Below are 23,987 nucleotides of genomic sequence, written 5' to 3' on the forward strand. Positions count from 1 at the left end.
TACAATAGACAGAATTATGGGGTTTACCCCTTGTACAGGGACACTATCCTTGCAGTCACTGTTTGGTCTGCCCCCTAACAAAAGCCTCAAAAACAGTAGATCTCGGCCTAAAAAAAACCCTGGCAACATAGGACGCACACACACTGTAACACAGAGAATGTAGTATACCTGAAAACATGCCCTTGTCATTTAAAATACATCTGCATGACCACCTGAAAGGTTAAATTGCAGATCGGGGAGCACAGATGCACGATACGGTTCAAAAAGACATCTACCAAACTCACAGCCCATTTCTTAGAGATGGGACATAATGACAAGGATTTGAGATGAACAGTGATAGAAAAAAATACACAGATCTGGTCATCTGCATGAGTAGTCCTGGAGAAGGAGCAACGTTGGATTTACAGACTGAAAACCCATATGTATGGCTTAAATGATGTAATACCGTGGCACTCTGTCAACCAGGAACACTAGTGGGGTTGACCTTATGGTAGAGTCTGGTATGAGTCCCTAGAATGACCATGCAGCCTCCCTGCCAGACGCGTTAGTGCAGCATAGGATAGAACTCAGGAACTACACACTATATTAATAAAGGTGTACTCATGGACATATCAGCAGGGATATCCCTGCTTATGAATCAGCAATAGTGGTATACACAAGAGTATATTTATCGATAATTTTGAATGCAACATTCTGCTTGCCGAGAACACTAGTGGGGTTGACGTCATGCTGTGGCTTCCCACTATAGCAACCCATTATATGTCACCCATGGTACTAGATACCAAATGTATGCGCTCTGCTCTATAATAATCATGTATGGGTAAACGTAACCATTGGTGGTTGAGTGTTTTTGGAAACCCCCCGTAAATCAGTAACAAAATACCCCAGACACCAGGTATGACCAGTAGTGGCACAGTGGATGAGTTAAAATTAGAAATGTGACCCCCAACCTTTAAAATATGGTAGATAGTTTCACAAATAGTAACTGTCAAGCAGAGGTGCGATGGAAAAACATGGGACGATCTAGTGGCCGGGCATTGCCCATATTGGAAGGATTCTGCTGACAGTCTGCTATTGGCTGAGGAAAGGTCACATGGCGGGGGTATGGCTGCCTAAATGAAGGCCCGAAAGGCTTGACTCTTTACCACAAGGGGTGGCGAGAACCCGCAGGAAGGAAGAGGCAGTGCAGGCACTGCGGTCCCCTTGACGAAGGAAGTCTGTGGGCAGGGGAGGAACTGAATGCCTCAATAGAGCCACTGTGTTGCCCAAGGAGGTGACTCTGGCAGCTGATTACATATAATACGCTATGTTATGTTGCAGTGTGTGACTGCAGGGGCATGCCCCCTCCCCCTCCGTGAATAGCAGGGTGGTTCCCTAAATACGGGTGAGCTTACATCTAAGAATTATTATCTACAAAGTGTGATAGTTACCCTAATCTTTGCATGGCATTCCAATTTGGGATACAGTATTACACACTTATGCAACTGTCAATGGCAGATCACCGGCACAGGAGATATCTTTCCACATTTCCACATGAAGCGGTATTCCAATGTGGGGTACAGTACTGCGCAACAATGAGTGTCATACTACCGACATGCCCAGGTGCATTGATTGAGCATTGCTCACTGTGCAATCGTACCTAGATGTGTTGCACTAGCACAGCAGCCATGCATGATGATATAACTCGCACTAGACAAATTGTCCTTTTCTATGTAATAGCATGTGGTGGGTGTATAACTAGCATTCTGAATAAAAGGGTGGAGGCCAATGCACGCATACTGAACATTGAAGAAGCCTGTTAGCCATTCCTGTAATTATGCACACTTTTGTATACGAGCAAGTCTTTTCGGTGTCTGTGTTAAATGTTTTGTTTCTTTATATGTTTTTATTTTTCAAACATTTTTTTTCAGTTAGCATGTGAATCCATGAGTATATGTGCATGTAGCCTATGGCACGCACCTCCCAGAAACACTAAATTATATATGTTTTCTGATGAAAGCCCAGGACCTTATAGACCTTCTAAGGGGCTGAAACATGTTGACACTGATTAATATTCCAATTTAGGCTAGGGTCCTAGGACCATAATCTTCCTAGAGATCCTCCCAGATGTGCTATATTTTAATCATACTGGCACCACGAATAAAGGGACACATTGGTGACCAGTAAGGTATTTTTATTTAGAACTCAGTAGGATCTACCCTAAGTGCTCCTGTCAGCCGTTTGAGCCCACCCTGGCCTCTAGGAGCTAGGGTGGACACGAAGAGGAAGCATGCCACTACTAAAATGGGTGAGGGTCACTAAAAAAGAAAGAACATCTTTCTTCAAGGGGAAGGGAACCACAGTGCGATGAGTGGTCATAATTGTGACCGGTGACTAGGTCCAGGGTTACTTATTTATTGAGATTGGTTACATCTACAATCACCTGAAGTGGTTTAACTCCTTCCTGCCCAGTAGACAATTAGTAAAATTAAAAATACGAGATTCCTGTTTTCTCCATCCCAAGAGGCTTCTCCCCAAGATCCTTTCTGTCCTGAGTTATTTGGATTATCTTTGAGTAGCCTTCATGTAGCCCGTAGAGTGTAAAATCCCTGGTTGCAAAGCAAGGCACTGAAACACTCTAATCCTAATAATACTCAACTCTTACTCTCGGTGTTGCCAGCAAAGAGTACCGAGCATCTGAAATCCTTTCTGCTCCTGTACCATCTCGAAAGTAAGATGCAGACTTTATTCTCACAGTGAAAACAGAGTGCGTTCCCTTCATTAATGCCATCTGATCAAATAAACTGGACTGACTTATACTGGGAACATCTTTTATTGTCACCCTCACTGACTGCACCAAATACTTCAGGTTCCGGATGCCATTGTAAATAAATTACAAAGAAGATGCCCATTACAGATCCCAACATACCCAATATAAAATCAAAATCCTTTCACCTGCTTCTTACTTCCAGACAAGGTACAGGTAGTTTCTCATTTTGACTGGTGGAAATTCCCTACTCACAGGCCTATCCAACACCCTGCAGCATCACTAGAAGCAGTCCATCTAATAACAAGCTGGAAGAAATTTAGCATCACTCATGCCATGACAGATCCTCACTGGCTCCACCTTTGAGTGTACAACCTCTTCATCTCAGACTGCTGTAAACAACGAGATCCTAGCCAAGCTCTAAAATCCAGAAATGTTATCAGGAAAAGACCTGCAAATAACTCCCAGTCTTCCCTTCAAGACTCTGGACAGAAAATTGCCTTCAGAACTCCTAATTCAGATGTTCATAAAGAAGTTGAAAATGAGAGTGTTTGGTCTATTCATTCCTCAGCCAATCTGTACTGAATGGGCCATTACGGAAGTCTGTTTAGCCTTATTCTGTCTGGGCTCTGATCCCCTTGAAAAATCATCTGTGTACACCTATCTGTCACAAGTATCGTCTATATGCAACATCCTTGCCTAATAGTATGTATTTCATGTCTTATTTCATGTAAACCCCAAGACTAAATATAACAACTCTTAATTTCCAAAATATGTTAAAAACAAATATCTCTTCCTTTACTTACAGGACAACAATATTCTTCTCCAGTAAGTGAATTGCTGCTTCCCAAAATCTTTCTCGTTTTTTCTACCTTCTTTTTTTTAACTAATTTGAATTAAACTTTCATTTAAGTTCAGACCCTCACAAGGGTCCTGTGCTAGTTATGAACCATCTAAAACAAGATATGGAGATAATAAAGACGGCCCTCTTGCCCAGAACCCCATGGTGGAGGAGGTCCCCAGGCTCCTGTCCGGATGGGCTCCGTCGGCAGCCTCTCATCTTCACCCTGAAAGACTGCCTTGGTTTGAAGAGTATCTCCCCATGTACTCTGCAGGTGGGCTACCTCAGGTTTATTACACCCCTCTCTTCTCAAGTCAGAGAACGGTGAGAATATGGAGGAAAATATCCGCTAAATGTAGGGGTACAGAAAGACCCACGAGCTGAACACTGGGAAGCGCTCCAACAAACATTTAAAAATCAGGGGAAAGATGATGAAATGCCACCATGAATAACAATAAGCATCTGCAATGCAATCGGTCCCACATTTGCTTCAGTTAGAGCTACTGACATTGTAAATTCCAAACTGGACTTTTCTTGCCAAATAAATTGAAAATGAAAAGTAAAACAGTTGTTGACAAAATCAAACCAATTCAAAGCACCATGGACGCCATCAGTGCGAAGGAGAGACAAAAAAGGAAAAAGGAGTTCACCAACTGTCAAACATATCGGCAATTATGCAATTATCCTTGTAACATGGCTAGTCTGCAAGCCAGTAACAAAACCTCACCAAGGAGGGACAAACGTAAAGCATTTACCAATGATAACAAAGGAGTTTTGAAAACAAAGCCCACGAACGAGTGAAAATGATGGGCGTGAGGTGGGCATAGTTAAAAGCCCACAATACTTACAACAGATCAAAGCGCTTGAGTGCTCGACCTAAAAATGGATAGAGACTTGAGCAACAAGGGTGTAGGAGACAGGAAAGGACAGAAGGAGAAAGGAGCAGAGAGAAGTGGACAGAGACACCGAAAGAGAAGGCTAATTATAGGAAGAGAAGAAAAGAGCAACAAAAGAGTCACACTGGGAAAACAGGCGAGGTGCAGCAGAGAAAGAAAAGTAACTGTTGAAGCAGGAAAAGGGGCGGAGAAAGGATGGAGGGGATATCCAGAAGGGAAAGGTATGGGAGAAAACGATGGAGAACTATTGGTAGTGGAAATTCAGTGTGAGAGAGAAAAATGATAGAGCCGAGGGAGGCGACTAAGAGTGGCGGGGAGGGCCATAAAACAGAGTTGGTTCAGTCTAGGGTCCCCAAAGCAGGTACTACATTTACCAAGGACCTAAGAGCTTGTTACAAGTCTCTGCTTGATACATAACATTAAGCACATCTCCAAAATGTAAGTACAGTGAGAGATGCCTGTCACATGCAGTGCATGAGTGTCTGCCCACATGTTACAAACAGTGCAATCTCCCCTGTCTGTTTACACTATGCACAAGGTAAAAACGTAATTCTCTTATATAAGCCAATCAAAAGCACTCAGTTAGCACAGTGCACTATATTCTCCTAGTGTGCCTGTATGACTAAGCCCATTGTGCAACCTGTGCACTGCCTCCTTCAGTCCATAATATCTGCAGATAACGGCTCTGTGCACACAGAGCAGTGTCTCCTCCCTGTGTGCCTGTCTGACTAAGCCCATGGTGTAACCTGTGCACTGCCTCCTTCGGTCCATTTTACCTGCCAATAATAACATAGTGCACATAGTGCAGTGTTTACTCCCTGTGTGCCTGCCCATACTAAGCAATACGCCGCAAGTTGTGCAGCCTATGCTGCTTTTAATTGCGCCTGTCCACGTTAAGGACATGGTGCAAACAGTGCAGTGCCTCCTTCATTTCTGCGTGTCTGCCTGTACTAAGCACATGATACAAGCAGTGAAGAGTTTGTGGTCAGTGCTTTTCCCCCTCCATGTCTTCTCAGTGCTTACATTGTCAGTCTGCCTACACTAAGCACCATACAATAGCCAAGTGTCCATGCCTGTGATGTGGCATCCCACACTAAACACACTGTACAAACAGGCAGCGTTTCGCTTCATGCTGCCTTGCATCACTAACCATGAGACATTCTGCTTATTTACAGCCTGCTTACACTAAGCACATGAAACATATGCAGTGTTTACCCTTTTAGCTGGCCAATCAAATGTGAATAACTTAATGAAACATACAAAAAGCACAATGGTTACAGTCTGGCAGCTCTAAAAGACACAAAAGGAAAAATTAAAAGTAAGACAGTTGACATAAGCGAGCTGATTCAAAGCGCCACGGCCACCATGAGCGTGCTCGCGAAGGAGACACACAAAAAGAAAAGGAAGTTCGCTCACAGTCAAACATATCAGCAAACGTGAAATTATCCATGTAACAGGGTCGATCCCCAGGCGGTAACAAAACCGTCCCAAGGAGGGACAAACATAAAGCATTTACCAACGATAACAAAGAATTTCTAAAAGGCACATGAATTTCTAAAGGGCCCATGAATGAGTGATAGTGATGGGCGTGCGGTGGGCGTGGTTAAAAGCCCACATAGATACCAATATGTCGGGAAAACAGTGCTTGAGTGCTGCTATGCTCGACCTAAAAAACTGACATTTAGCAACAAACCTGGTGTGAAATTACTCCGACCTTATCTGCCCCCATAAGCGACAACCACCCCAGGAACCCCTACAAACACCAAATGCATCACACTGGGTAAGCAAGCCAACAGTGAGGACACCACCAGGGGCGTATCTTGGTCAATCAGATTTGGGGGGGAGGGGGAGTGAGCTTCAGATTTTACGACAATCAGGCAGGCATATCATGTTTAAATACTTTATACTACAAGCAGGATGCATGAGAGAGGCCTGTGGGGCAGTGGAAAGGGAGAGGATGCTGATTGGTAGGAGCAATTGGAGAGAAAATACAATCTTTTGTGAAATAACTCACATTTCTGAAGACCTTCAAAACAGAGAGGTAGAGTGTGTGTGTGCGCATTTTTGTCTGTGTGCGTGTAAAAAGTCCTGGAGAATCCCGACAGACATCTCACCATACCGGACTAAGAGCTCCTGTACCCAACTTCTGATCAGAAAATACAATTATTAGGGGGGTGCAACACCCCATACACACCTCCGCCGCCCTCCCCCCATTCACCCCTCCCACCCAAGCTACGCCTCTGCTGGACCTCCACACGTCACAGAGGCCAGGCGCCTAAAATACATAATGGGGCAGACTGGAATGCACAGACAATAAGTTTGACACGAGTAACTGATTAATTTGCAAATGGAGACAGTATTAGGAGGGAGGATAGGGGCGGGAGTGGAGCGGAAAGGAGGGGGAGAATCTCATTTAAGAGTTCATGTTAACCTTATGTAACTGTACAGTTTAACTATGAAAAAGCATTAATAAGCGCATATTTATAAAAATATGGCACAAGTATAGCTATATACGCTGCTCTACCATAAAAAAAGATCACCTGTTTCAAATGGCGACCAAACAACCCTGCACAATGACAATGGGATTCAGAATAAAAGGAGAGATGACATATAGTTACCTCCAGGTGGGATTGGGTTCACAGCATAGGTATAACCTGTAAAATGGAAAACAATATGATTTTAATATATTTACCAACTATATGAAATTCAAACTGAGAGAACAATTATACCATGTACTTATACTATATACTCCATAAGAGCACCAGTCACGTTACCACACAGAAAAAGTTGTATTGCTTTTTTAGGGAATGAGTAAGCTAATGCAGCATAACGAATATAACACAAAACGAAACAAATACCCATGGAAACATGACATTAATAGAGTTGATTAAAAATATATTATGTCGGACTTTATACACCTATTAAATCATTGACTAGCAGTAACATTCAGATTAATTATATTAACAATCCATGTTGGAGTTATAAATACGAACTTTTATCAGGGCACCAAGCATAGTAATAGAGACCTAGGCCTTCTTAATGAGGCGCTCACTGAATTCCTATATGTGTGAAAATATCGCCTTTCACCTTAGATATCCGAAATAGGTCTCCTGTGTACCTGCATGCATGTGTAATACCCGTGACGCACCGGCGACCATTTCCGTGTTTTAAATGTACTGTTCCAACACGGACCTCAGACTTTTTAGAAAAGTACATTAAAAACGAAAAAAGTGCTCAGGTGCGCCAGTTGCAAACATGCCTTGACAAAGAACATAGGCCCTCATTATGATGTTGGCGGTCTGGGCTGCCATGCCGGCGGTGGCAGTAAATTCCGCCATCCAGCATGGCGACCCAGATCGCCACATAATGAAGACAGGGAGGGCCGCCATAGGCGGCCCTCCTCCACCACCAGGCTGCCACCGACAGGCAGCCTGACAGTGGACGACATCATTATCCGATCCCATTTCCTCCAGCCTTTCCCTGGCGGGGGGGCCCCATCGCGCAGGTCGGCTCTGCGTGACGGGTGCAGCTGCACCCGCCGCACAGAGGCACTGCCGTCAATGTCCCGGCCCAGCAGAATGTTTATAATACGGCTGGCGGGGTCCCAGGGGGGCTGGCGGTCAATAGAAAGACCACCAGCATGTTCATAATGAGGGCCATAGACTGCAGGTTACCTCTTAAAGGCAAGTTCTATTGCCCCGCCAATTATAGTTTTAATTGGTACTAACACCTTTCCACAGATCTGGATCCTGTTTTATGTCAGTTATTTTATCAAATAAGGGATACGGCAATTGGGTCCACAGACTGGAAGACAGTTTTAAATACAGATGAGAGTAATTTGCGTAATTTGCTGTGGCGTATTATCCTTAATTACAGCAAAATTAGGAGGAATTATGCGAGCTGTGTAACAATGCCTTTATCTCTATTTTCGTAGCTCAAAATAAACCCCCCTATCCAAAAAGGATCTGATGTGCTAAGAAAATAACGCTAAATGCAACAGCATACAAACAGCAGTAGCCAGCAGATGTTAACAATTGTTGTTTTTTTTTTTTGTGTTTCTGCAGTGGCACCCCACACCCCTAAATTATTCTTAATTACGCAAGTGAGCGTAATTCCATCATTTTTGGTAAGTCTGTGACGTAAAAGTAATGATCCAATTGCCTTGGCATAATTAAAATTACCCTTAGGCCTAGTTTTAAGAGAACGAGTTGTAGGAAGGAGATCCCTGAGTTCCTGATTAAATCCGATATTTCTCCAACCTTTACTGTTGACTCTCTCTGTAGTATAATCATCTCAAATGCTCCCATTATTCTTCCAGTATGCTGTATATCTGCATTTGGGCTCTCACCATTGAAGTCACTGGTATGCTGTTCTCATTAGCGTTCCTGAATTGTCCTGTTGACTCTGCCTTTGTGTTTTTTTACTGCTCTTGCCACAAAATACGGAACTCGTTGGCGTAAACAACACAAAGGGGCATATTTACATGCCCCTGGGGCCACTGAAGGTGGCACTGTGCACTGCTCGATATTTACAAGGTAGCGCTAAACCACTTTTTGTTGCTTTACGCCGCCTGGTAAATATGGGCCCCTCTGACGCAGTTTCCTGCTACAGAGGTGCGTGCAATGAGGACTGCTGTGGGAGTTTCACCGCAACAGCCATTGCTTTTGACGCTGTCCAAGATTTACAAATATTTGTAAATCTGTGGCAGTGCCAAAAAAACGAATGCCACCCCAGGGGTGGCGTTTGCATGGTGCAACAAGGAGAAATACTTTTAATTCTCCTCACTTTTGCTTTTCTATGTGTGCTGCATATCCCATCATGCACATAAACAATCATTCAATAATGATGGTTTGTTACTTCTATGTGTACTACATTCTGCAGCACACATAGAAGTGCCAAATTGCCATTGTAGATTGCTTCTGTACAGGAAGGGACACCTTCCTACACATAAACAATCATTCTCTTCAATGCAGACACCCTTTCACTATGGTGCAGGGATGCCTACGTTGGTAGCTAAATTTAGCGCCAGCGCTAGGGGAAACACAAGGGTGCGTCGTATTTGTGTAAATAAAGCGCATCCCTGCGTTTCAGAAGTGATGCAGTGCGGCACTGCCAATTATTGCGCAGGCCCCACTGCAACACTTCTGTGTTAATATGCCCCTAAGTGTTTCGAGCATTGTATCACATTTGCTGTGCACGAATTGAGTTTTTGAATTTCTAATAATAATCCAATAGTCTGGTGATGGTGTCCCATAATCCCCTTATTCCCAATGTGGCTTGGGTACTGATGCAGAATGCCCTGTTGGCAGTACACGTTTATTCTTCGACCTTCAATCCTATGTAACCAATGTGTGCATTGACGTCTACACCAAATCTTTTCCACCTTATGTGTATATACATTTTTTCTAAACAAAAATGTGTGACATAATAATGCCAATCTGTTAAGTAAAAAAAAACACTAGGACACACATTCTCTAAGTTAAGAATAATGGGCCAGCTGTATCAAGCAATTTTGCATTCGCAAACGTTGCGAATCGTAAAAATTGTCTGTTTGTGAATGTAAAAATGCCTTTCCAGATGTATGAAAGGCATTCCCTGTGCAATTTTAAGGAATCGCAAAAATAGCGATTTCTTAAAATTGCGACCCCATTTAGAGAATCGCAAATTGCGACTCTCTAAATAGGAAATCACAAACAGGGAATTCCTACTTGCGATTTCCAAAGCACATGTATCATGCATTTCCTGAATGCGAATTGGACATTTAGGAAATGCAATTACCACCAAATCCAATTTGGTGGCAAGCATGTGCAATTTTTAAAAAGGCATTATAAATGCATTTTTAAAAATGACATGTAGCGCACACATGCCCCTAGGGCATGTGTGTGCTTCACATGTCCGCAGATATTTTTTTGGGGTGCATCAGATGGCCTCCACATTTCTTAAATAGTGATTTCTTAACATTCACTGTTTAAGAAATGCAAACCGGGAGCTTGATACTTCTGGCCCAATATCCGTTTTACATGCCCTACATCACACATCCACAATTTCTGTTACATTAACAGGACATTTTACGCTTCTATTTCTCATTTTGCCTAAATGATAAATTACCTCCAGCAATCCCAGTTTCCATGCTTTTAACTGAAATACAATGATCTGGTCACGGTCCTCATCTGGTGCACAACACCCTTTGGGCTAAAAGGGCTTCAGCCCCTTCGCCCCCGGCCACCCCTGCCCCCCTTTGTGTGCCGTAGCCCAGGATGCAGCTTCGTGGGTGCTTGTCTCAGGGAAAGCCTGGGCAGAGCACTGATTGGGAAGCCAGCGTCTGAAAAAACATTTTCTTTTTTTTAAGAAACACATTTTCAGCCTTTCTTTCTGCTGGAAAGTGCATTCAAAGGAGGGGAGGAGGGCAGCAGTAATTCATAAAATGCTAGTTCACAGACCCCATGGTGTAGGCTGCATTGAGGTAGGCAGCATTTGGGCTTGAAAGGTGATTTCTGCCCTGTTCCCAACTTGATTGTTAACCTGAGTTCTTCCACACAAAGAAGGTACAAATGATAAATTATATTGTATGCGGGGCAACTTGAATGATGCGATTGCGCGGCCTCAGCGTTTCTCGCACAACCATAGGTTTACCGCATCTACCACATAATACATCCTCTGCTTCATAATCTGCAGAATTTAACAAAAAAGTTTCTAGCTCAAACGGTCCAAAAGTTACTAAATTTGCACCAAAACGTGTTACTCGGAAGTGGAAGACTCTTTGCATAGCCTGACTGGCCACTTATCTGTTATTTATTGTTTTATTGAGGTGTTATACTAGAACTAATGAGGTGAACTCAATTAGCAATCTGTTATTAGGTGTAAAAACGACAAAATAATTAAGTAGTAGTGTCACAAAATGTGCCACATTATGCCACATAATTTGCCTTTTCTTACTGCATACTTTATTCAACCCTGCTTCATATTTTGGCCATCCCGTTGCATAGTTCCAGTGACCCTGACTGTATACAATTAAATTTATATAGCGCTCACTACCCTTGACAAGGGGTAACAAGCGCTAAATGCATGCAAAAAAGAACATTTAGTTTCTTTTTTAAAAAGGTATTGCAGTGATTCAGTGTCCATCAGGCTGTCGAGATTTTTTTACCAACAGCATCCTGCATTCTGGGGTGCTTGTGGTTTTGCTTCAGAAAAATCCAAATACTGGCAGAAAACTTAGAACATGAAAAGTGATATTGGTAAATATGGGTCTGGGCAGCAGTTACTTTGTTTTGGTGGTTGATGGTAGGTGGCACCATCACTTATTAGTGAGGGCAGGGACTTTTAAAAGATGGTCCTGTGGGCAGTCTCTGAGTGGAATGCTCCTGGCAGCCTGTTCTATCCCAGAAGGAAGTCCAGTGATGGCCTAAACATTGATGTTGCTTGTGAGTCTGTCAGGCAGTTTGGCGTCAGGGTGATGGTTTGACAATGATGTCATGTCACACATTTACTTTAACTGTCATGCAGTTACTCTAACACACTGCACAAAGGCAACAGAGAAGAGCAGCCCATCACTGTGCTCTTATACCTCATGATTGCAATCTAGCTCAGTTTGGGTAGGGGGGACATGTGCACCACAGTAGGGACAAATGTGGCTTGCATTATTACACTGCTACTTATCAATGGCTTCTGGTTCTGACCCCTCACAGTCCAACTGACAGAACTCTGTGTGTGCCTCTTCCGCTGCGTATTTGTTGGCAGAACACGTAATAGACTGACATGGCAATCTGCATGGCACTGTGCATGGACAGCACCTGGCAGTACCCCCATCAAAGCTTTTTGCTGCAGCAGCTGGTGCCCCCCCCCCATCCTGCCTGATACCACCCTATTCCAACTTCAGTCTGGAATCAGGAATCTGGTGCGTTAATTCACCTTCTGCTGAGATACAGTACAGATACTTCCCATTGTTTGAACATCTATCTTATGAGGGGATTTTAAAGCTCAAGCTTGGATCCAGAGGCAACAGTTCACATTAACTTAAGCGAGGGACTCTCTGATGTTCAGTGGGAATGGCATCTGGGTGAATACACTAAACCAGCCCCACTCCCCAATAAAGCAATGAAGTAGCCTGAGGTCACAAAACTTGTTTTTGAGAATTAAAAATTATCGGTCGATATTTATTTTTCTAAAGCGGCATCACTCCTCAGCCCATGCCATTGTTGAGTGCTTTTCCTCCATGGTGCTACTATTACAGGGCCACCACTCACCAGACCACGGCTCCCCCACCTCTGAGAAAGCCCCAGCTCACTCACCTGACTGTTGGCATGTATGAGGGTGTCTGGCCAGATTATAATGCAACTGTTTCCAAATGACACTCAGTCACTTGCCTATGGATTCATGGTGGTGTCTCAGGGCTTCCTATGGCAGTCTGAGCTTACCCGGGCATCTCCTGGTCCCCTTGTGAGTTTCAGCGCCAGGGTGAGCCACAACTTTGTTGTCCTCTATAATTTATTGTGCCTCCGTTGTTGTGCTGCCCTCCAGCTAGTGCCTGCTGTTCAATATGTGGGGCACTGGATCCTCGTTATAGCCTCCAAGTGTAATCACCACTCTAGCTGGGCTCCATTAGAGTGACATGGGCTCCAGGTCTGATTGTGGCTTATAATCATCTAGCCCTTCACATATTAGTCTGCAGTAGCAGACACAGTTTGTTCTTTGTACACAGAAATATCCACTAGTGTGTCATCCGGTTCCTTCCCAGGCTGTTCTGGGCCTTCGTGTTCCTGAACCACTGTTTCAGTCACAAGGTGGGTGGGGGGATGCCAGGTTGCTGGTCAAGTTTTGTGTCACTGCTGTGGGTCTTAAAACAGCTCAAGCAATTTCTTGATATTGATACACTTCAAAATATTTATATAATGTTTATTGAGTATCCATATCAATTCAAAGCTAGACATGTCATTTTCTTTCTTAAATGATTTTTTTAAAATCATTGTTACCCACCGGGCTGGCCCTTCAAGCACCATCCCCAAGACAATATGATTTAGTATCCCCTAGATTTCCACTATGATCCCTACTTAGTATCATGCAAAGAAAACTTATCCACTCCCTCAAAGCAGAGGCGATCCTTTTGGTCAACCTGTAAGTTAGACCCTAAAGCATTCCAGAGCAACCCAAAATTGGATACCCTGGCACCTTTGGAAGATGGACCTGGGTAACCTGGCCATATCATTGCCCTCCCGTGCTAGATCATCTCCTAAATTGGCCTTAGACATTGTTAAAGAAGCACCTGTTGTAAGCAAAATTGTATTACTGTAGCAGCTAAACTGAAGCCACCTGCAGACGAATGCTCCATTACTCCTCCATGGGGTAATAATTAGAGCCAAACCCGGAATTCACCTGACATTATAGGGGTCCTGTTTTCACAGGCTTCATTACCCGCTCTCTGTCTCCTGCTAAAAGTTTGAGTTTTCAAACACAATGGCAAGAACTGCCATTGGGCTCCACCTCCTTCCTCCCACCGACCCCTGTCTAAATGCCAGTGGCTCTAACATGGAGTCCCCTTTGTTCATATTAGTTCTTTGTCTTTTGCTTTTCTGCCCAGGTCCACTTTTTCCTTCCCATGAACTGCAGTACATTTTGACTCCTAGCGCATCATCCATAGGAACACATCTGGGCTTCAGCACTGGTCATACTTTCATACTACCCTTTCACCATATAGTCACACTCTCCATATACCACTTCCTTTTTTCCTGGTCCCAGGAAGCAAAATCTTAAGCTGGTTGCAGTTATTAAGTTGCGTCAGAATACCTAGAAGACATAAACTAGTTCCTGCACATGCAGAAAGAGTAGGACTATTGAAGGGTGGAGCTCATTCACAGGTAGAGTTGACCTTTTTTTCACAGTTTTGTATAGCACAAACTCGATCTGAAGGTAATGGAGCACTTAACAGGAGCACCTCTGTCATTACACAATGTCACAATATTTTTTCTGGTACAGACAGATTAAGGGATTTGCCCAGAACCAGGGGATGTTGAACCTGTGCCAACAGTGTCACCTGGTTCCTCAGTTCCAAAGTCAACAGCTCTGGTCGTAACACTATAGCTCAGTCCCTGCATATATAGCACTGAACACCTGCACAGATACTGAAGAGTTTATGCAAAGATGGGTCTGAGCTCCTCCAGATATAGGCCCTCATTACAACCCTGGTGGAGGGTGCAAAAAGGGCGGTAAGACTGCAAACAGGCCGGCGGTCATTACCGCCCCATTATGACATTGGCGGTTTGGCATATGCCAAATCGCCAATGTCCCGCACCGTCCACCATGGCGGTAACAACCGCCAGGCTGGAGACAGCGGTCTCCAGTCTGGCGGCCATCACTAGTCTGCCGGCGGTATCAGGACCCCGCATACCGCCATGGATTTCGTGGGGTTTTCAACCGCCACGAAATCCATGGCGGTATGCACCATCAGTGCCAGGGAATTAATTCCCTGGCACTGATTGGGGTCTCCCCCTCTCCCCTCCCCCTCCCCTGAGTCCACCCCCAACACCCACGACACCCCTACCACCCCCCAAAGGTAGTAGGACCCCCTCCCCACCCTGCTCCCCGACCCCATAGAACCCCCCAAACATACCCCCACACCCCCTTCACGCACACACACACCACTGACACACATACACGCACACATACATGCACACATGCACACATACATACATGTTACATTTCCCCTACACACATTACACCCTGCAAACATACACGCACTCACACAACCCCTCTACACACTCACACGCACACCCCCTTGCACGCACACACCACACAACACCCCCCACCCCCCTCCCCTAACGGACGATCACCTTACCTATTTTGGTGATCCCCCAGGAGGGAACGGGATCCATGGGGGCTGCTCCGCCGCCAGCACCCCGTCACCAGAACACCGCCACGCTGAATACTGAGTCGTATTAGGGTGGGCGGTGTTCTGATGACGTGGCGGTGACGGAGGAGCAGCCTCCACTACACCGCTGACCGCCAGTATGGCTGCTGGCGGCTCTCCATCCCAAAAAAAGGCGGAGGGTCACCAGCAGTCATAATATGGTTGGCGGAAGACCGACAAAACTGGCAGTCTTCTGCCCGGCGGAACCTCAGTGGTCTCTGAAAGAGACCGCCAAGGTTGAAATGAGGGCCATAATGTTGAGTTTTTTGCAGATAGTTTATTTCTTGCACTTAACCATAGAAGAGTCCCAGTATACATAGAGTTGAGCCCCTACACACAAAGAGTCGTGTTGATTCATAGATGGTGTTGAGCCAGTTTACAGGCAGAATTCAGCTCTTTCAGTATTCATTTCTGCAATGTAAAAGGTAACCTTCTGTGGGAACTGCGATACCAGTCACCAGCTCCTAATCTGTGGAATGGTTAGAGTCTGACATAGCCACTCTCTGATATGGAGTTAGAAGGAGAAGGTAGGGTGGAGGATGAGACTGAGAGCGAAGGGACTGAGCAATGAAATTTTGAAAAAAGAGCCACAGAGAGATGAGATAGAGAACAGTGACAGAGAAGAGAGGGAGCATATAAGAGAATAAGGAGGGATGAAAGAGAGGAAAAAGAAATGAGAGGAGAATGTGACTGAGATGGGAAGATGAGAGGAAACATGTGAAACAGTAAATGGCAGAGTCAGTGACGTGTGAATAAGCAGCAAGAAATTGTGCTAAGGCAAACTTTACTGCACATTTCACCTATTACGTTTGTTCTCTTCTTCACCAAAACTCTGACTGTCACTGATTGCACTGCTAGATTCGGATGTTGCAGGTACAAAGAAACATTTTGGGTTACAGCACTCATGTTAATTATTTTTTTTACAAACAAAGCATTGTGCAGGGGTGCAGCTGTTGCACATATAATATACTGCCAGTTCCTGCAGCTTTCACTATGAGCACTGCTGTCAACGGATATAACTCATGCCAGTGCACTGCTTCTTCAGGACATCATGCACAATGCTGTCCTTCACTAGTGATCCAGCTGTCAGTGCTTCTACTATAACATCTCCAGGCTTGTTTACAATAGGTAAACCCCAAAATGAGTGGATAGATGTGTTAAGCATAAGGCTTGTGAGAGTGAATCAAATCCAAGTATAAAAAAGGAGTGATTTCCGTCAGCAGCCTCAGTTTTCAATTATGGTTCCCTCAGCACAGCAGACAAAAGATCTAAGCACTCCCCTAGACTGCTAGATTTGCTTTTCACATTCCTGCGAAAGATCATCGGCATCTGTTTAGGTGGAGGAATATAAGCTCCTTACTGACATGGTGGTGCAGGTGGTGCCAACCAGCTGGAGCTACATCAACCCAGTGTGAGAGGCAGCAGGTTCTGGGGCATGCTGGCACCTTCCCACATACATGGGTCTTTGCCTAGGTCTCTGTCTGTTTATCCTCATCTCTCAATTTAAATCTGCAGCAGTGTATTTTGCTTTGGATGCTCACCATAACAATATGTGATCTCATTTTTACACAGCTTAAGCTCCTTCTTAAAAGAGATTGACAACATTATTTACCGTAGTGAATCTCCCGGGCAGCATACACTCATTTAAATTTTGGCCTTTTTAGCCAATCCTCCTTCATTCAGAGAAAAAGAAAATGTGATTGAATGCAAATTTGGTCTTAGCAGGTACCTGTATTTTTGTGAAAGCTATTTAACCTGCAACTCTCAAACAGAAACTGGCTTTATAGTTGAGATTTGCAATATTGGGGCTTTCTTGTCACAGCAGTGCATAGCTACATCAAGAAAGGATTGTAGCGCCAAAGATTTAAAAAAAATCAGTAACCCTTTGTATACTATTTTACATTATTGAAAATACCCCAGTAAAAAAAAAGTACTCATAATCTGGACCATGATCTCTGTTCCAACCTGATGGGTGCAATGGAGATGCAGCACTATTAATAAATCATTACATTGTTTAGAAGTACGTACATATTTCTGTTATATATCACATTATACTTTATTCCACAGTCATATGCACATAGACCAAGCTAAACCTTAAATGGGAGACAACGTAATCAAGGTCTGACCCCTGCATAATACCTACATACCACAATAATTTCCATTCGGCCTACTCACTAGAAATCACGAAGAACACAGCACAATGCCCAAGGGAAAATATCAAAAGAATATAAATGTTCACACGTATTGGTGAAGGTGCACTTTGGAAGCATATTCAACTCTTTTTTTTTTTGTGTTGTAATTATTTTATTATATTATCCACAAAAGAGAGAGAACAATACAGAAAGGGGAGGATGAGTACGAGTCATCCTTTGCAGGCTTATTCAAAATTTTGTACAGAGAAGGGGATGGCGTATATTTAAACATATACTTAACTCTGATATCTATGCATTAGAAGAATAACTCAACTGGTGTTGACTATAGTCTTAGTAACACACCATCCATTGTGTTCTCAGGAGGAAACAAGTCTGAGGAAAGTCGAGGGAACAGTGGTCAGAAGGGGGGGAAGGGGTGAGGGGTGAGATCGGGGCAGGTTGGGGAAACATGCAGGTCGTGCTACGAAACATTGTAGAACGTATTTGCTAACAGGCCGGCCGTCTCGATGTTGGTAGAGTTGTACGAAGGGAATGAAGGGGTGTGCTATATAGAACGTGTCACTTTGGCATGTACACGGTTATACAATAGACTATGAAGGGGTGGGTTCTGAAGGAAAGTACATAGGGAGGGGGGGAGGAGAGTGAAGTAGAGGGATATATCCGTGAGAGGCCAGAGGGGCGAGGTCGTGGATCAGTAGGGAGAAAGAGAAAGGTAGGGAGGGGCCAGAGTGGGGAGAGGCGAGAGGAGGGAAGAGAGAGCGGGGGAGTGAGATAGAGGAGATAAAGCAGGGGGGGGAGGAGAGAGGGAAGGAAGCGTAGAGGTGGGGGAGAAGAAAGGGGGAGGGAGGGAGAAAAAAGAAATAGAAAAGGCAGAGAGAGAGAGAGAGAGAGGGGGAGATAGAGAGAGGGTCGCCCAGGAGCGTGGGGGTGTCTGCTTAGGATGGAGTACCTGACTTAAGTTGTGTTATGGGTGGGGGGGAGGAGGGAAACAGGGAAGGGGGGTGGGGGGAGATGGGGATAGTGGAAAAAGTGAAGAATTAAGAGGGAGGACGGATGGGGGGTGTGAGTCATAATGTGCAGGGAGGGGGAGGAGGGGTGGGGAACAGCTATAGAGAAATGCACAATGAGTGAATAAGGGCGATAGGACATATGCATGGATGGGTCATGATAATAGTACAAGTGGAAGGGAAATGGGGAGTTGTTATGGGTGAGATTGGGTTCTGAGCCGCGAGTGGTGTTGTTGTGAGGTCAGACGACAAGTAATCACCTTTGCGGGGTTAATATTGACAGAGCAGGGTCTGCAGTGTTTATAGTGGTTGCGGCGGCAGAGGATTGGTAAGGAACGGGGCCCATACTCTAAGGAACATGTCTGCCTGGTCTTGGAGGCTGTAAATGATCTTCTCACATGCAGCTATCTGGGTCATCGCAGTATCCATTCTCCCGGTGTGGGGGGGTCCGTCGAGCGCCAATGGCAAAGGATACATATCTTTGCTGTTGCGGTATGCAGCAGTCTCTGGAAGGGACGAGGTAATACCGGGAGGGTGGCCATGTCGTGTAAGATGATAAGAGACGGGGGTAGTTGTTCTGGGAGCAGGATTGAAGTGGAAAGGGTTAGGCTGATGGCCTCCCATAGAGGGCGGACCGATGGGCAGCCGACCAAAATATGGAGTATATCACACTGAATCTCCGAGCAACGCTATCAAGTCGCGTACGGGAGGAGGCCTGCTCTATGTAGTCTCAGAGGGGTCCAGTACCAGTTATGTATGATCTTAAAGAGGCAGAATTTCAGGTGAACCTCGCAAACACCTCTGTCCAACGCCTCTAGTACGTCCACCCAGTCTTCCGTGTCGAAGGGCCTCTGCAGTCGGGCGTGCTATTGTAAACGCAGAGTTTCTGAAAGGGGTTGAGAGAATTTATGCTGTGTAAGGACCTCGTATAGGCCTGCCATAACACCCTTATATTGTCCCCATGTTCAGATGTACAGCATCACTGGTGACGATTTTGAACCTTGGTGGGCGATGTTTGTGTTATGTTGCAGGCAGTGTTGGAGTTGCATGTACCGCCATTCTTGTTTTGGATGGAGACCGAAGCTCTCTTTCAGTGAGGTGAAAGTTCTAATTGCTCCATCCTGTAGAATCTGGCCTAGATGTACTATACCTGCCTCTCTCCAGGACGGCCAAGTGAAGACCCTCTCTCCTGTTCGCAATCTGTCGTTGTTCCACAGGGGTGCCTGGGTGTGCAACGAGGGGTGGACTCCAACAAAGGAGTGGGCCCTTCTCCATGCCATTTGCGTCGCTCTTAGTATCGGATTCGCAAGTATAAGGGAGGCTGTGTCAGTGCAGTATAGACTCTTTATACTGCCGCCATGGGGAGCAGGGCTTTCTCAATTGCCACCCATTGGGGTGGTTCTCTCATGTTCGATGCTAACGTGGCTAAGGGCGACAGGTGTAAGGCTAGGGTGTAGCATTCTACTGAGGGGAGGCCCAGGCCTCCATAGGAACGGCGTGCCAGCAGTTTGGCGGGGCAAAGCGTGGTCGCATGGAGCCCCATACAAAGGCTCTGATCTTTGCATCTACTGACCGGAGTAGCGGGAGAGGTATCTTGAGAGGAAGGAGGCCAAGAACGTAGGTAAAGCGCGGCACAGTGACCATTCTCACCGCTTGTACTCTGCCCCACATGGAGAGACCCAGATGGGAGCACTTGTCGAAGTCTAGCCTCATGCGTGTGATCAGAGGGGTAAGATTATCCATCACCATGTGGTCCAGTCCTCTATTGACCAGAATTCCCAGATATTTAAGATGTTTTGGAGTCCATCTAAATGGATGTCCGTGTATGTCAGCTTTCGTTGTCATGCATGAGAGGGGGAGGGCCTCGCTTTTTTCCAAGTTCACTTGGTAGCCTGAGATGGGGGCAAAGGTCTCAAAGGTCTCCAGTAGCGCAGGAAGGGAACGCCTGAGGTCTGCTATAGTGAGTAGGATGTCATCGGCATAAAGGTAAATTTTGGAGACGCCGCCGGGTATGGTGAGTCCCGTTATCGAAGGGGAGGTGCGAATAGTGGTCGCGAGTGGCTCCATAGCTAGTAGGAATAAGAGAGGGGAAAGGTGGCATCCCTGATGGGTTCCTCTTCGAATGGGGAAGGGCTCGGAGAGAAAGCCCCCATAGTTGACCCGAGCTGTTGGGTTATCGTACAGGAGGCGAACTTTGGAAATTAACTGTTCTCCGAGGCCAAATCTTTTCAAGGTTGCAAATAGGTATGGCCATTCGATGCGATCGAACGCCTTCTCCACATCCAGGGACAAAGCTAGGGCGGCTTCCAGCATGTTTCTAGATGTCCATAGGGAGTGGCATAGGGTACGCAGATGGTTCCTAGAGGTACGGCCCGGCACAAAGCCCACCTGGGATTGATGTATAATTGAGGGGATGACTTTGCGTAGTCGGTTCGCTAAAACGCTGGCTAGGATCTTGATGTCCCCGTTTGGGAGGGAGATTGGCCGATAACTGCTACAGAGTAGAGGATTGCGTCGGTGTTTCGGTATTACCGCTATTGTGGCAGTATTAGAGATCGTGCCTAGGGAGCCCGTCTGACAGGCTTTGTCTAGCGCTCCGTGTAGGACATCGAGTGCTTCATCCCCTGTCCATTTGTAAAATTCTGCTGGGAAACCGTCTCCACCCGGCGATTTGTGGTAGGGGAGGTCGGGGATAACCTGTGATATTTCCAGTCGGCTGATGTCTCCCTCTAGTAGGGCGTCCTTCCGCAGAGAGGGGGGTAGTTCTATTCCATTTAGGAAGGCGTCTATGCATTCAGGTGTAGTTGTCGACTCAGGGGTATAGAGGTGACTATAGTAAGATGAGAACTCATTGACTATGTCTTGCAGGCGCGTGAGCGTTGTTCCGGAACGGGCAGTCAGCACTGGTATGTCCATGGCTGCTGTTTGCTGACGAAGTTGGGCCGCTAATAGTTTCCCTGCTTTCTCCCCCTGGTTGTAGTGCCTGCCCTGTTTACGTTGGAGAGAGTATTCGGCTCGTCTGGTGTGCAGGTCGTTGAGTGCCATGCGGGCGGCCTCCAGGCGCCTGCGCACGGGGAGAGAGGGGTAGTCCGTGTATCGCCTCGTCAATTGACGGACTGATTCTTCCAAGTTTGCTTGTTGTATTTTCCTGTCCTGATTCGCCAGCGCTGTGTCCCTCATCACCTGTCCCCTCACAGTCACCTTTGCCGCCGCCCATAGGACCCTTTGCGAGTTAGTGGAGCCTTGGTTATTCTGGGCATACGTGGACATGTGGTCTTGTAATCGTGCCTTGTCCTGTGAAGAGCGGTATCGGTGGACTGCAAGTCTCCAGGGTTTACGACCGGGGGACATTAGGCCCAGTTGGATCGCGATTTGCACCGGGGAGTGTCCGGGCATCTGTGACCTGCGTCGCTAGGCCATGTGAGATAAGAAAATAATTCAGGCGGGACTGGGTACCATGTACCGGTGATAGGAAGGTATATTCCTTATCGGTCGGGTATGCCATTCTCCAGTAATTTACCATACCATTGTCCTGCATCACATCTGATTGTAGAGCCCTGTCTCCGTTGTTGGTCACATCTAAGGGGCCCGTTCTGTCTAGCACTGCATCTCTGACTAGGTTCCAGTCTCCCCCTATTATGGTTCTATTAGCTCCTATTTCTGACAGTGGACAGTTGAGTCGCAGAAAGAACAGGTGCTTGGGGCCTGTGGGGGCATAGACGGATCCCACACATAAGGAGGAGTCTCCGAACTTGAGCTTAACAAACACACACTGGCCCTCTGTGTCTATCCATGTTTTAGAGACCGAGCAGGCAATATTTTTCTGTATCAGTACGGCTACACCACATTTGCGTGGGGGACCCTGGTCTCTATCTCCAGAAGGAGGGCTGCAGCTGTACAACGCCGTTCCCACCCAATCCCGGTGCAGTTTGGCCGATTCCTCCTTGTTTAAGTGGGTCTCTTGTAGAAGGGCAATGTCTGCTCGTTTCGATTGGAGGTATGAGAGTATTTTTTTGCGCTTGATGAAGTGGGTCAGGCTGTTGACGTTCCATGAGATAATCTGTAGGGGGTGGGAGTATGTGGGGAGGATCCTGGCATATGCGGGCTGTTGTGTGGAGTTCGTCTGGGTATTGGTGGGGGATAGTAGCTGTTTGCGGGAGAGAGATGGAGAGGTTTAAGGATGCTTGAGGGGTCGGAAGGGGGATATATATAGGCTGTGGAGGGGGAGCAGGAGTGAGTATTTACGCCAGTGTAAGAGGACAGACGAGGCGAAGGACGAGGACAAGGAGCGGGGGGAGAGGGAAGTGGAGGATCCAGAGGTTGGGAGAGTCGCAGGTGATGGAGAGCACGAAGCGGGGATGGTATCAAGCTACGACGATCAGGGAGCGAGATCAAGAGGGGGCGACCTGGGGAGAAGAGAGGCAGAGAGAGAAAGAGGGATAGAGAGAACGGTAGTAAAGGAAGGTAGGAGGGAAAGAAGGGAAAGGGGGGAAATGGGTGAAGAGCTGGGGGAAGAAGGGGAGGGTTGTGTAGATGGATATACAAGCTAGTGGTAGCTGGGAGGGAGTAGAGCAAAAGGAAGGAAAAGAAAGGTATAGAGGGGAAGGGGAGGAATGAAAGGAGCTGAGGCGGAGGCTCTATAACCCCGCTCTTCAGAGTCTATAGTCTGCGGGTCTAGACCCAGCTCGGTAAGCCCCGTCCCAGTCAGCGGGCCCCACGGCCAGGAAGGGTAGGCGCCCTTGGGGTAGCAAGGATGTCGTAACCCCTTTGTTCTTTTACCCTGTCTTCAACAGCGGTGTCCTACAGCAGAAGCCCTCATGACCCTTTTACAGTGAGCGATGTCCTTTCTTCAGTTCTAGGGAGAAGGGAGAGGAAGAGGACATGAAGAGGGAAGTCGTGACTTGTGTGACAGATCGATGTGTTGGCACGGGGGAGCGTTTCCTAGAAACCAAAATAGTCCTGTCGAGGGCGGGGTGGTGGGGGGGAGGCCCTAGTCTCTCGCCGTGGCTGAAAAACCATCGGCCGTTCTCCCAGTGGAAGGGGCTGCGAGGAGAAAGAACGGATGGGTAGGTAGATATATATTGATATATGTGGGGCCGGTCTGAGCGCGGCGCGGGATAGCTAGGGGGAATGCAGGGATGTAAGCGAAAGAGCGAGGGGTCAGAGTGCCAAAGCTGAACCAGTGGCTAGTATTTAGACCAATAGAAATATACCCAACATTCAGAACAAAATAAACAAGGATAACAGTGCACAGTGGTAGAACTTCATGCAACACTCATCTGGCGCTCGTGGTGGCTGTAAGTTCAGAACAGGTAGGTAGATACGGGATTGGAAGAAGGATGTCTCTTCTTTTCCCAGCCCGCAAGGTATATGTCCTGTTCTGGTCTCTCCATCTCAGATGAGGGCTGGGGGGGGTCTTTAAGGGAGAGCGGGATTTGTCC

The 23,987-nt window shown here is 46.2% G+C and overlaps 1 protein-coding gene across 4 annotated transcripts in view; it reads right to left on the bottom strand.

Moving 5' to 3' along the window:
- Positions 1–23,987, bottom strand: part of LOC138304315 (transmembrane protease serine 9-like) — a 1,357,906-nt gene that overhangs the window by 287,044 nt on the left and 1,046,875 nt on the right. For all 4 annotated transcript variants that reach the window (XM_069244270.1, XM_069244271.1, XM_069244272.1 and 1 more), the window contains one exon: positions 7,102–7,137. In XM_069244270.1, coding sequence (XP_069100371.1) covers positions 7,102–7,137 — 36 coding nt within the window. The remainder of the gene's footprint in view (positions 1–7,101; positions 7,138–23,987) is intronic.

Source organism: Pleurodeles waltl, chromosome 7, assembly GCF_031143425.1.
Source record: "Pleurodeles waltl isolate 20211129_DDA chromosome 7, aPleWal1.hap1.20221129, whole genome shotgun sequence".
NCBI classification, from domain to species: domain Eukaryota; kingdom Metazoa; phylum Chordata; class Amphibia; order Caudata; family Salamandridae; genus Pleurodeles; species Pleurodeles waltl.